At 46.1% G+C, this 12,562-nt stretch overlaps 1 protein-coding gene across 3 annotated transcripts in view; it reads left to right on the top strand.

Annotated features, from left to right (window-relative positions):
* MIDEAS (mitotic deacetylase associated SANT domain protein) overlaps window positions 1-12,562 on the top strand; it is a 62,630-nt gene that overhangs the window by 43,698 nt on the left and 6,370 nt on the right. For all 3 annotated transcript variants that reach the window (XM_016134813.2, XM_016134815.2, XM_016134812.2), the window contains exons 3-10: window positions 398-697; window positions 5,217-5,562; window positions 7,427-7,493; window positions 7,984-8,126; window positions 8,281-8,384; window positions 8,873-8,948; window positions 9,616-9,704; window positions 11,816-11,965. In XM_016134813.2, the coding sequence (XP_015990299.1) occupies window positions 398-697; window positions 5,217-5,562; window positions 7,427-7,493; window positions 7,984-8,126; window positions 8,281-8,384; window positions 8,873-8,948; window positions 9,616-9,704; window positions 11,816-11,965 (1,275 nt within the window). The remainder of the gene's footprint in view (window positions 1-397; window positions 698-5,216; window positions 5,563-7,426; window positions 7,494-7,983; window positions 8,127-8,280; window positions 8,385-8,872; window positions 8,949-9,615; window positions 9,705-11,815; window positions 11,966-12,562) is intronic.

Below are 12,562 nucleotides of genomic sequence, written 5' to 3'. Positions count from 1 at the left end.
AATGGGAAATAGATACAAAGACCACCATTACCTTGCCACGGGTTCCTTGCTTACTTTCTTTTGCAGAGATACGTTTTAAATATTTAGATAGTGTTTCATGTGCCGCTCACTGTGCAGGCCAAGCAAAACACTCGTGGCCTGAGATGGCCATCTGGGAACCTGCTCCAGGCCAGGACGGGGCGACTTGGCAGAAGGGAGGTTTTGGAGAGTATTTGGGAATATGGTGGGGAAAAACGAGGTCAGGGAAAAGCGGGGTTTTCAGATCCCATTGGGAGGGAACCATCATGAATGTTTCCAGTCCCTGAATCAAACGGGACTAGGGGTCCTATGCCCCTAGTGCAAATCAGGACTTATCATCTGAACCTCACCCACATTTCGCCTCCCTTCCCTTCTCTAGGACGCCAGTGGCTCTGAGGAGAAGCGGAAAACTGTACTGGCTTCAACTACCAAGTGCGGGGTGGAGTTTTCTGAGCCTTCCTTAGCTTCCAAGCGAACACGCGAGGACAGTGGGATGGTACCTCTCATCATCCCAGTGTCTGTGCCCGTGCGGACTGTGGACCCAACGGAAGCAGCTCAAGCTGGAGGTGTTGACGAGGACGGGAAGGGTCCTGAACAGAACCCCACTGAACACAAGCCGTCCGTCATTGTCACCCGCAGGCGGTCCACCCGTATCCCGGGGACCGATGCCCCAGCTCAGGTATGTGAGCCTGCCCACACAAACACCTCCAGTACCTGAATGGTCCTGGTGGCCTGGTACCCTATGGGGAGAGTAGAACATGACAGTTTAGAGGCGATTCAGATAACCTGTGGGGATACTGTTTCTATTCTGCAAACCAAACTCCAGACAAATGTTCTTATGAGGGACAGTGAGACAGTTTTATAATTGAAATTGGGATGGTCTAGGAAAATCTAGGATGTGTGAACCTCTTTCATTTCAGGTCACCAGATTTTGATTGGGCCTCTAATATGGGTCAGGCTCTGTGCTAGGCACTAGGATTTAGAGATGTTTGCTTGTTCCGTCCCTACAAACATGTATGTTGGAATCTCCCACTAAGATTGAGGTTTTGTCTGTTTCTTCTTTCAGTTCTGTCAGTACATTTGTTTTACATTTTGATGCAATGTTATTAGTTGCATACTTATTTAAAACTGGGTTAGACCCTTTACCATCATGAAATGTTCCTTTTTTGTCTTGATCTTTTTTTTTTTTGGTTAGTTTTGAGCAGAAGGCCATGAGATATGTATTTCTTCCATCTTTTTATTTTCTGCTTTTCTGTATCTATCTACTTAAGGTCTATCTTTCAAGTGGCACACAATTGGGGCTTGCTTTCTGTTCAAACAACCTTTGTCTTTAAGTAGAGTATTGATACAGTTTACATTTAATGTAATTACTTGGGTTTGGATCTGCCATCTCCTGTTTGCTTTCTATTTATTCCATCCTGCATTTTTTCTGTGTTCCTTTTTTCCCCCTTTTTCCTTTACCTTTGGAGTGATTGGGCTTGTAATTCTGTTTCCCCTCTTTATTAATTCATTAGTTATCTAATTCCTTATTAATCTCTTAGTCATGACCCTAGTAGCCTTTCTTACTTGGATTTCTTTGAGAATTAAGCCCTACAGAAAGAGATTTGAATGACTATTTTCTCAGTTCTTTGGAGGATGATACAAAGCTAGTACCATTCTAGATGTAAGGAGAGAAGTTAACTCGTTAGGGCTTAATTCTCAGGTGGAAAAGGGCTATTAGATATTAAAACATGCATTCTTGGCTTATTTAACTGTAATGTAAGTTACTATTTTACCTCTTCCTGGACAATTTAGCCTTCATGCTCTATTTCCCACCAATACCTAAAGAGTAGAGTTAATGACATGTATTTTCATTCTCCATATATTTTTAATATTGACAGGACATTATAGCATTATTGTTCTGTTCAGTTATTTCATATTTACTTGAATGCTTACCATTTTTGTGGCTTTTTATTTCTTTTATCTCTAGGCTTCCATCTCAGATCATTTATATGCTGCTTGAAGAACATCCTTAGTATTTTGTTTAGTGTGAGCCAATTAGTGATAAATTTTATTACTCTTTGATTGTCTGAAAATGTTTTTATTTCCTCTTCATCTTTGAAGGATAACTTTGTGGGGTAGAGAATTCTGCGTTGGTAGTTATTTTCTTTTGGCAAATTTAAAGATATCATTCCAGCATCTTCAAGCTTCTGTTATAGTTACAGTATTGAGAAATCACTATAAGCAATATTGTTGCTCCTTGAATGTAAGGTGTCTTTTTATCTTGTCACTTTTAAAAGTTTTTTTTTTTGTCATTCATTTTCAGCAGTTTTGCTATTATACCTAAATGCGATTTTCTTTGTATTTATCCTATTTAGAGTTTGTAGTGCTTCCTGAACATTTCTTCTGCCTTATTTCTTCTGTCATTTTCTATCTCTTCTTCTGGGACTCTAGTTACACATTTGTTAGAGCTTTTTGCCATATCCCCTATTTTGTCTGTCATGCACTTTTCTATAGTTTGCATTTTTTTCTTAATCTGACCTATCTTTCAGTTCATCAGTTCTCTTTAGATATGTCTAATGTGCTATTAAGCCCATTCATTGAGTTCTTATTTTTAATTTGTTTTTTTCAGTTACCAAATTTCCATTAGGTTTATTTTTGGAGTTTCTAGTTCTTTGATGGAATTCTCAACCTTTCCTTTTATTTTAGTGCATAACTTAAGCATAGTTTTCTTAAAGTTTCTCATAACTCCCTTAATAGGATCCTCATGGGTCTGTTTCTATTATGTTATTTTTTTAAAATCACATCTTGCTTTCTCGTATATATGATTGTTTTTTATTGAATGTTAAACATTATATATGAAAAATTATTGAGTAATTAAAGTCTCTGGATGAGATTCTCCTCCATATTTGCATCTGACAAGTTGCAAAGAACAGCAGCTATCCTGGCTTACTTTAATTTAATCAGAGATTAAATTGTGGTAGAGATGAGATTATTTGAAACTGAGTATGATTCCATGTGAGGACCAATCTATTTCTAATTCATCTTGATTTTTAGGATATAGCCCTTTGGAATTACAGTCCAAAGCCAGGGGGTTCTGCCAGGCTATCCTTCAAACCTTTAACTCTATCTTCTATTCTGCTAGCTCCTGGAATTTGTTAAAAGCTCTACTCAGTTTCTCAGCCTCTCAGTTGCCTCTTCCAGTAATGGCATCCCCTCTAGGGAAAACACAACTCCAAATGCTAGTTCACCTCTTTGACTTTCCTTCTTTTTCTGGATCTTGGCTCCTTAATTCTCTGCCAACTTATTTGTTCTCTGATACCTTCAGAAATGTAGTTTTTATATCAAGTCCAGATTTTCTAGTTATTCTCAGCTGGAGATGTGGCCTGCATGCCTATCCTGAAGAGAAAGAGGAGCTCCCAGGTTACGATGAGCAGCACAGTCTCTATTCTCTGGGGTCATCTTCTCTGGTTGGAAAAAAGTTTGTGATAGAGGCTGGAGGCCTGGGAAGCTTATCCTAAGGATGGGTGGGAAGGAGCCTCAGTAACTACACAGCTCAGTACATCTATTTCAAAGATAAGGGGACAGGTCCAGAAAAGGCCCAGTAGTGGCAGAGCTAGACCTGGATTTGGATTTCCTGAATCCCTGTCCTTGAGTACTTTCACTATATTAGGCTTTTGGAGGAGATTTATTTTTTTTGTTATTTAATTATTGTTCTTTGTCGTACATTTTCAAACTTGCACAGAAGTATGGAGACTGGTATATTGAATGCCATCACCATACAGCCAATCTTCTTTCATTTGCACCTCCATTTCTCCCTGCCACTAGATTTTTTGAAAGTAAATCCCAAACATCCATGATTATATCCATATATACGTTGGTTTCTGTCTGAAGTACATCATACAAAGGACTTCTCTCCCTCTCTTCCTTCTTTCACACCTAAAAAAATCAATATGAAAAATATCGAATATTCAGAATAGTTTAAATCCATTTCTTTTATCATGAAATTACAAATTATTACAGCTAGCTGAGTTCATGCTGTATTTCTTGTCTAGCAAGTTTGGGGGCCTTTGGCTCTACTGCACTGTGTGTGTGTGTGTGTGTGTGTGTGTGTGTGTGTGTGTGTGTGTGTAATCATATTGTTCCCCTAAGGGAGGAAGCATGAACAACATCATTTTGTCTTAGTCTATAGAAGAGCAGAGAGGGCACAGATGACTAAGGGACATGGCCAAGGCCTCATAGGGAGTCAGGGCCCTCCAGTGAAAGATCTTATGGAAGTAGGAACCTGAGAAGGGGAAAAGCCTGTTGTTCCCAGGCCCACTGAGTCAACATGGCCAACTTCACCTGTTAGCAGACTATGCTCCCAGGGGGATGATCTGGATGTTTCTCCACCCCCACAGGCCTTTATTCCCTTACAGCCAGCCTTGCCTTCTATTCGTATGGAAACCCATGAGGCATACCACTCAGGAAGAAGTTTAAGCCAGGAAAGCTAACCTTTGACAGCATGAGTGGGCTAGCCTCTGATAGTAGGACTCATACTATCAGAACAAAAGTTCTTCAAGGACAGGAGTGTCCTGTTCATTTTGTTGGACATGGGTCCCATGCTCAACTCCCATGCAGAGCCTGGAGTTTAAGTAGTGTTAGCAATCAGTATTTATTGAGTAATTACTATGTACCAGGTCCCGTTTTCAGTGGTTTCCATGTATGAATTCATCTAGTCCTCATAGCTACCCCATTAGGTAGGCACTTATTATTCCCATGATAAAAATGATGATGCACAGAGAGTTAAGTAATTGCTTTAAGTGGTGAGTAAAAACCGTAGATCCCAGCCCAAGCAATCCAGCTCCAGAGCCCGGGCCCTTCACCACTGAAGTCCCTGCCATATATAGCCTGTTTCACAGCAGTGGTTGGGAACTATGGCCTGTGGCCCAAATTTCAGGCATAGACTAGTTTTTACATTTTTAAAGGATTATTATTTTTTTTTTAATGGGAGAGGGGAATGGGACGGGAAAAAGAAGACTGGAACCGCATGTGGTACAAAAAGCTTAAATTTACTGTTTGGCCCTTGACAGAAACAGTTTGCTGACCCCTTCCCCAGAGGAGGCAATAAGAAGGGCTTTGGGACCTGGTCCCTCTCTCGGGCTGGTAGACAGTGGTCAAGACTCTAGTTTCCCATGACATAGGGGGCTGAGCCGTCTTGGTTCTCTTTGCTTCTCCAGGCCGAGGACATGAATGTCAAGTTGGAGGGGGAGCCTTCGGTGCGAAAACCAAAGCAGCGGCCCCGGCCCGAGCCTCTGATCATCCCCACCAAGGCGGGCACTTTCATCGCCCCTCCCGTGTACTCCAACATCACCCCGTACCAGAGCCACCTGCGTTCTCCTGTCCGCCTGGCCGACCACCCCTCTGAGCGGAGCTTTGAGCTGCCCCCCTACACACCACCCCCCATCCTCAGCCCTGTGCGGGAAGGCTCCGGCCTCTATTTCAATGCCATCATGTCAACCAGCAGTATCCCAGCCCCTCCTCCCATCACGCCAAAGAGTGCCCATCGCACGCTGCTCCGCTCTAGTGAGTGACCCAGCCCTCAGCTGCCGTGGAGCAGGGAAAATGGGGAGGGGTGTAGTGGGCAGGGATGAGACTCAGCTTATGGGGCTGCTGGGGATTGGGCTGGAACAGTGGGAAAAGGGGCTCCGCTCTCATCTGAGAGAGAGAACGAGGTCCCGGTTCAAGAACGTGTGGGAAGGGGGTATCTGCCCAGCTGCTTGGATTCAATTCCCAGGTGCACCATTTACTATACATTCCCTGTGCAAGTCATTTAAACTCCTTCGCCTCAGTTTCTTCAGTGTTTAAATGAGGATATTAGTAGTGTTTGGTTGATGATGTAATTGCCAATATTCAACTATTTTAAGATCCACAAATAGAAGTTTCCTGTGGTTCAGCCTAATAGTTACCTCACAGGGTTGTGGTGAGCATTAACACACTTAAAGCTCTTAACATCATGCCTGGTGCATCACATTTGTTCTTACTATGTGACGATCCTGTCTCCTGGGTCTTGTATACAGTCATTTTGGCCAGGAGCAGATATTTTGGCTCACCTGGGTGGTGAATAGCCCACTCCACAAAAGAATCTATTTTCTCTGAAAAAGAGATAATGCTATCTCTTCGGGTGGTGGAGAGGATTAAATGGGAGTAAACACTACCAGAGGTTGCACAGGGGTGAGGTGGTGCCGCCACTGGATTAACCTCTGACCCTGACCTCAGCCACAGCTTAGCTCTCTGGTGCCCTCTTGTGTCTGTGGGAGAGAAATGGATCACTTGTGCTGGCTGGCCTCTCCCCACAGTTCCACCCAAAGCTTTGAACCTTTTCTCCCTGCCTGCATTGTGCAGGAAGAAGTCACTGTAAAGACCAGATTGGCAGCAAAAAAAGAGGTCTGCCCATGCATGAGTATTTACCAAGCACTTGGGTATAAAGATTTGAACCAGGTCCAATGAGGGCTTCAGGAATGTATGAGACATGGTTTGTTCTGAGGAGAATACAGGGTCATTAGGCGGGTGACATGGAGGCCTGGGAGATTAAAAAGCAGAGATTCTATGCAGTGTGGGATCAGCAGTCAGTGAATGAAACAGACCGTAAGCTCCAAAACCTGCAGAAGCTGCTAGCCTGAGGTGGGGAGGAAAGCTTTCAGGAGAGGGTGGGGCTAGAACTAAGCTTGAACTATGAAGTGGGTGGGGAGGGCACGCTAGGCAGGGGAAGTGAGTGGTGCAAAGGCCTGGAGGTAAGACTGCAGGGAGAGTGTGGGCCAGGGAAAGTGAGCACTGTCTGCTAGCATCAAGGGTCTGGGCAAGAGGGTTGTGGGGGACAGAGATGGGACCGCAGAGGGGTCCAAGGTGTATCTACTGTTGCAGAGAGAAGCCAGTAAAAAATTTGTTTTTGGAGCAAGGGAATGTCTTGATCATGTGGGGCATTACGATTAGCTCAGGAGAAACCGAGGCAGAGAACCAAGCAAGGAAGGGAGAAGAGAATTATGAAACAGCGATCCCCTTCACCACCTCACTGCTGTGCCAAGTTTCAGCCTCTCTGCTAGAGCAGTCAGAGTTTAATGTGGGGTTAATTCTGGAGTGTGGGAGCTCCCAGGGCTAGGCTTCGTGCATAATTTCATTCTATCCTCACCTTAACCTTACAAGATAGGTAGTTAATAGCCACTTTCAGCAGGTGTGAAAATGGAGACACCCACATATCTGATAAAGTCACAGTTAGTCATCAAGTCACCATTGCAGGCTATGGAGCCAGGACTCAGGGTACCTGATTTCCAAGTGTGAATCTCTGTGAGTCACCAATGTGGTTCATGTGCATGTAGAGCAGCTACCTGGGAGGAGAGGCTTTGCTGAAGAGAAGAGAGTGCTGATTAACAACCTGCCTTTTGTCCCATAGATAGCGCTGAAGTCACGCCACCTGTCCTCTCTGTGATGGGGGAGGCCACCCCAGTGAGCATTGAGCCGTAAGTGCAGCCCTGCCTCTGGCCCATGGTATGAGGGTGGGCAGGTGGGTCCAGTGCATTCAGATGGGCCCTGCAAGAAGAGGAGTTTCCGTGGGGCCTGCAGAGGGCCGGGGAGGCCTCTCTGGGTTTCTGCAGTCAGCCCTTAGCTTTACTTTCTCATTCTGCTGGAAGTCACAGGAAAAGGAAAGGGCCAGCTCAGTTTGAATTTGACTCTGAGGAGAATTAAAAAGATGGTCCAAGAGACTCTTTCCCTGTCTGTAAACCTGGAGCTTCTCCCTTTCCAACCTCTGGGCCTTGCCTTTCTGGCAGTCCCAGGTGCCACTTGCCAGACTGTCCTCACAAAAGCCAGGTTCCCTCATACCTAGCTGAGGCCTTGCCTCACTCAGCCTCTGCCAGCTGGCCCCTGCATCTTTTCCCATCCCCAGGGAGAAAGTCAGATTCCCCATCCCTACAGGTGAGGCCTCACTCCTTACTCTTTCCATCCTTGCAGACGGATCAACGTGGGCTCTCGGTTCCAAGCGGAAATCCCCTCAATGAGGGACCGTGCCCTGGCAGCCGCGGATCCCCACAAAGCCGACTTGGTGTGGCAGCCATGGGAAGACTTAGAGAGTAGCCGGGAGAAGCAGAGGCAAGGTGAGAGGGGACCCAAGCCAGCAAGTGAAAGTGGGCTATTGGGTAGGTAGGTGGGTGGGGTAGGCCCAGCCCCCGCCCAGCCCAGCCCTGAAACTGATTTCTTCTTTTCCCTCGCCATGCTCCCTCTCTCCACCCCTCCCTCCTTTGAATCCAGTGGAAGACCTGCTGACAGCTGCCTGCTCTAGTATTTTCCCTGGAGCTGGCACCAACCAGGAGCTGGCCCTGCATTGTCTGCACGAGTCCAGGGGCGATATCCTGGTGAGACACTGCCCCTGGTGGAGGGAGGGACCCTCTGGGAGGCTGGCATGGACCCATCTCTGCTGTCCAACAGCCAGACCTGCTGGCATGCTGATTTGAGACAGGATGGAAGATCTGACCAACTTGGGGGTCATAGGAGCTCAGCCCAAGGGAGCCCTGGTTCCAGACTTTGCTACGCAGGGTCCTCCTGTCCACCCCAGTCCCTGATTCTGGATCAGTGGGTCCCTACCCTCAGACAGGGCTGTCACCGAGGGCCGTCTTCATCTGTGGCTGCCTGTTTTAGGGCCACATATTCCCTCCTGAGAGGCCCTGTGGCCTGGTTCCTGAGCAGTTCCATGACCTTGCCATCCTGCCAAACTTCTTATACCTTAGCAGTTAAGGGAGGCAACAATAAGTGCCCAGCTACTCAGAGGCCTGAGAAAGGCCCTCTGAGTTTTGCCCACTGAGACCCCTGCTGGGCCCCTGACTTTTCTTTGCTTCCCTTTCAGGAAACGCTGAATAAGCTGCTATTGAAGAAGCCCATGAGGCCCCACGACCACCCACTGGCAACTTATCACTACACAGGTGGGCCTGGCCAGGGGTGGGCCTAGGGCCTGGAGCCTCTGGGCTTCTCCAGCATCAGTACTGAGTTACAGCTCTGGATGGGGAGGTGGGGTGTGGATAAGCCAGAGTGAGGGAACTGACACCAAAGCTGGGGTAGCTCTCCAGGGGCTTTCCTGTGCCCTGGAAGGGAAAAGAGAAGGGTATGGGCAGGTGGGAGCCCATCCAGCCCAAGAGCCCAAGGCGAAGTATAAGGGACAGGAACCCAGGGAGTGCTGCTCAAATTGGCATCAGGTGCCTGGAACTTGGACAACCCCTGGAGTGGCATATCCCATTCTGGGCCCTGTGCTTTAAGAGGGACATCGACCAAGTAGGCATAATCATAGCAACCACTGTTATCGATCCTTGTTGAGCGGTACCTGTCATCTTTGCCAGGCAGAGCACCAGAGATTCCACATGCATTATTTCATCTAGTCCATACCACAGCAGGACAGGTGGCTTCTATTACTGGTTCTCATTTTACAAGTGAGGAGAGTGAGACTCTGAGACTGAGAGACTTGGCTTGTACATGGGAGAAGCAGGATGGAGCCAGCTCTGAATGCCTGCAGAGATCATGGATGGATGACCTCACACTTGCATGCTGGTCAGAATGGCCCCACTTTACTACCCTTGCTTCCTGTTTGCCCCACAGGCTCTGACCAGTGGAAGATGGCTGAGAGGAAGCTGTTCAACAAGGGCATTGCCATCTACAAGAAGGATTTCTTCCTGGTGCAGAAGCTGGTGAGCTGGGGCTCTGTTTCAGGGGCAAGTGTGGGGCAGGAGCTGCTTGCATGATTTGGGGCTCTCTCTGCCCATGGAGCCTTCAGTTGCTAACTAAGCCCTCTTAAAAAGCAGATAGGTCAGTGCCACTAAGTAGCCTCAGAGACAATTTTTTAAACAAAACAAGAAGGGGAAAAGGCCAGGATTTCCCCCACCTTGGTTCTAAGCCCCCTTCCGTCACCTTGGGGTGGTAGAACCACACTCTGGGGTCTCAATCCAAAAGGAGGCCTGAATGGGCATCAGACCCGGAGGCATCAAACTTAAAATAATGACTTGCCTAAGGGAGAACAGGGAGAGAAGGAGGGTTGCAGGCAGAGGTGCACCGTTCCCCCCAGGGCTAGAGTCCTTTGATGGCCAGTTAGTATGTGGGAGGAGAGGTCACCCCAAGATGAAAGATGAAAGCCAACAAGTGACTGTTTAACTAACTGGATGGCGGGGGTGGGCGGTCGATCTGCCCACTGCTTATCCGACCCAGGACTTCTTTCCAGTAACTCAGCTGACCAGGTAGAAGAGGCCCAAGCCTAGTTTTCCCAGATTTTTCTTGTCCTCTCCCATGTTCTTCTAGGATAATAGAGTACTTTGCTAATTTGAGGACTTACATTTTTTTCACCAGCTCTGTCACAAAATCTGGGTGTGGGCAAGTGAGTTGTGTGGACTGCTAAGAGAAAATGGCTTCCAAGAATGTGCTCTTTCCTCCTGGAATTGTAAATTGTGCCAAGGATGGCTCTGGGGACTGGACAGAGTGCTGATGAATTTTCTTACAAGGGCACTGTTATGAGGACAGACATTTTCTGGGTTCCTGATTGGGCAATATTATGGGGAAGTACATGCCTGTGAAATTACTGAAGCACCCCTAATGCTTTGAAGAAAAAAACAGACCATTAGTCAGTCAAACAGATGATCAGCGAGACTTGATAGTAAAAGTGTAAACGGGGTTTAATTAATAAATGTGTGACTTGGCCATTCTTGTGAGATGGAGCTTGTCTGTTTCCTCCTCAAGCCCAGAGGACCTCACTGACTCCCTAGGCTCTATGGACAGGACCTCCCAGCTCCCAGCACGGCCCAGCAGGTGGCTGAGCAGTCTGGGAGCCAGGAGGAGTAGGGAGAGTCAGAGAAAACAGCCTCTGTGTGTGGGAAAGAAGCCCAGAAACTAAATCCAGCGGCCAAGTAGATTTGTGAAATGGGAGGGCTAGGATTTCAGAGCTTGGGAGGCCCGTGGAGATCATCTAGTTACCCCCACTCAATATTTACACCTGGAGAGACTTGTCTAAGGCCACATAGCTATGTCGTGGCAGATTTAGGAACCAGAATTGGGCCTCCTGCTTCCTCTTCAGTTTTTCCATGGCTTTCTTTTCAGTCTTACTTGAGTTCCTCCCCGACATAGGACAGTTTGACATTTCTTTTTCTTCCCTTGTCAGCTGCTGCTCCCCAGGGGGGAATTAAATTGTTTGTCCAAATTGATGAAGGAAGTCTGTGTTGCCGAGTTTATCCTGGCTTTGAATGTGGATGGTGCCCAGACTTTTTCCCTTTAAACATTTTATTTTGAAAATTTTTAAACTTACAGTATAATGAACACCTATATACCTCTCACTTAGATTTACCAATTGTTGACATTTGCCACATTTGCTTTCTTTCTGTCTATATATAAACTTAAACATATACCTGTTCTCTCCCTCTTTTTTAACTAATCATTAAAAGTAAGACACCATGGTACTTGACCCAAATATCTCCTAAAAACAAGGATATTTTCCTACAAAACCACGTTATTATTATCACTCAAGAAATTTAAACTGATACAATAATATTCTCTAATGTGCAATCCATATTCAAGTCTCCCCAATGGCTCCATGTTGTCCTTTTTAGTTTTCATAAAAAAAATAATGCTGAGGCATTGGTTAATTGAATTGGTCAGTGGTTTGTGCAGAGAATAGCTGGCTTATATTTTGGGGGTTGATTGGGTTTGGTGTTTGATAAGGTGATATGGGGAACATGCAGGGATGAGAAAGGCTGGAATATCCTCAGATAGGTGAGATGAACCGAGAACTCTGACCTCAGTTTTGGCTTCACACCAGATCCAGACCAAGACCGTGGCCCAGTGCGTGGAGTTCTACTACACCTACAAGAAGCAGGTGAAAATTGGCCGCAATGGGACGCTCACCTTCGGCGATGTGGATATAAGTGATGAGAAGTCGGCCCAGGAAGAGGTCGAAGTGGATATTAAGGTGACTCCCTTCCCAGCCTCAGCTGCTGAGAGCCAGGGCCGAGTATGGGTCCAGGGCTGAGCCAGAGGACAAAGAGAGGAAGGCACTGTCCCTAAGAGCCCCAAGGAGCCGATGTCCTGGGCACCGGCCCTGGACCTTTGGGTTCCCCTTTCTATCTAGCAGTGTCATAATAATAATACATTGTGTTATTACTTGGGGGAAATTTTCTACAGGATTTACACCAGTATCAACTAATGGCCCCTCATAGCAGACTTCTAACACTGTTTCCCAAACCGTAGTCATTCTTATATCACTTTATGAATTCTGTTTTATCTGCATCCTTCCACATGTCATATTACTATTTTTGTCATGTCCACATTACCTTTTGTGCTATTTTTTAATATTTTTCTTTATATCAACTTGTTTTACTCCAAAGGGAAGCTTTATATTACAATCATAAATAGAAAACCAGTATTGCTTACCAGTAGAAAGTGCAGTTAGAAATAAATATAGTATATGAAAACCAAACAATGTCATTAAATTCTAGCTGGATACTATTACTTGCCAAGGCTCTGAGACTCTGAGGCCTGGCCCCTTTAAATCTGGAGGAGTATAAAA

The sequence above is a fragment of the Rousettus aegyptiacus genome, unplaced genomic scaffold (genome assembly GCF_014176215.1).
Source record: "Rousettus aegyptiacus isolate mRouAeg1 unplaced genomic scaffold, mRouAeg1.p scaffold_m13_p_3, whole genome shotgun sequence".
Lineage (NCBI taxonomy): Eukaryota > Metazoa > Chordata > Mammalia > Chiroptera > Pteropodidae > Rousettus > Rousettus aegyptiacus.
The sequence above is the reverse complement of the archived record's forward strand: the minus strand, read 5'-3'. Positions and strand labels throughout refer to the sequence as shown.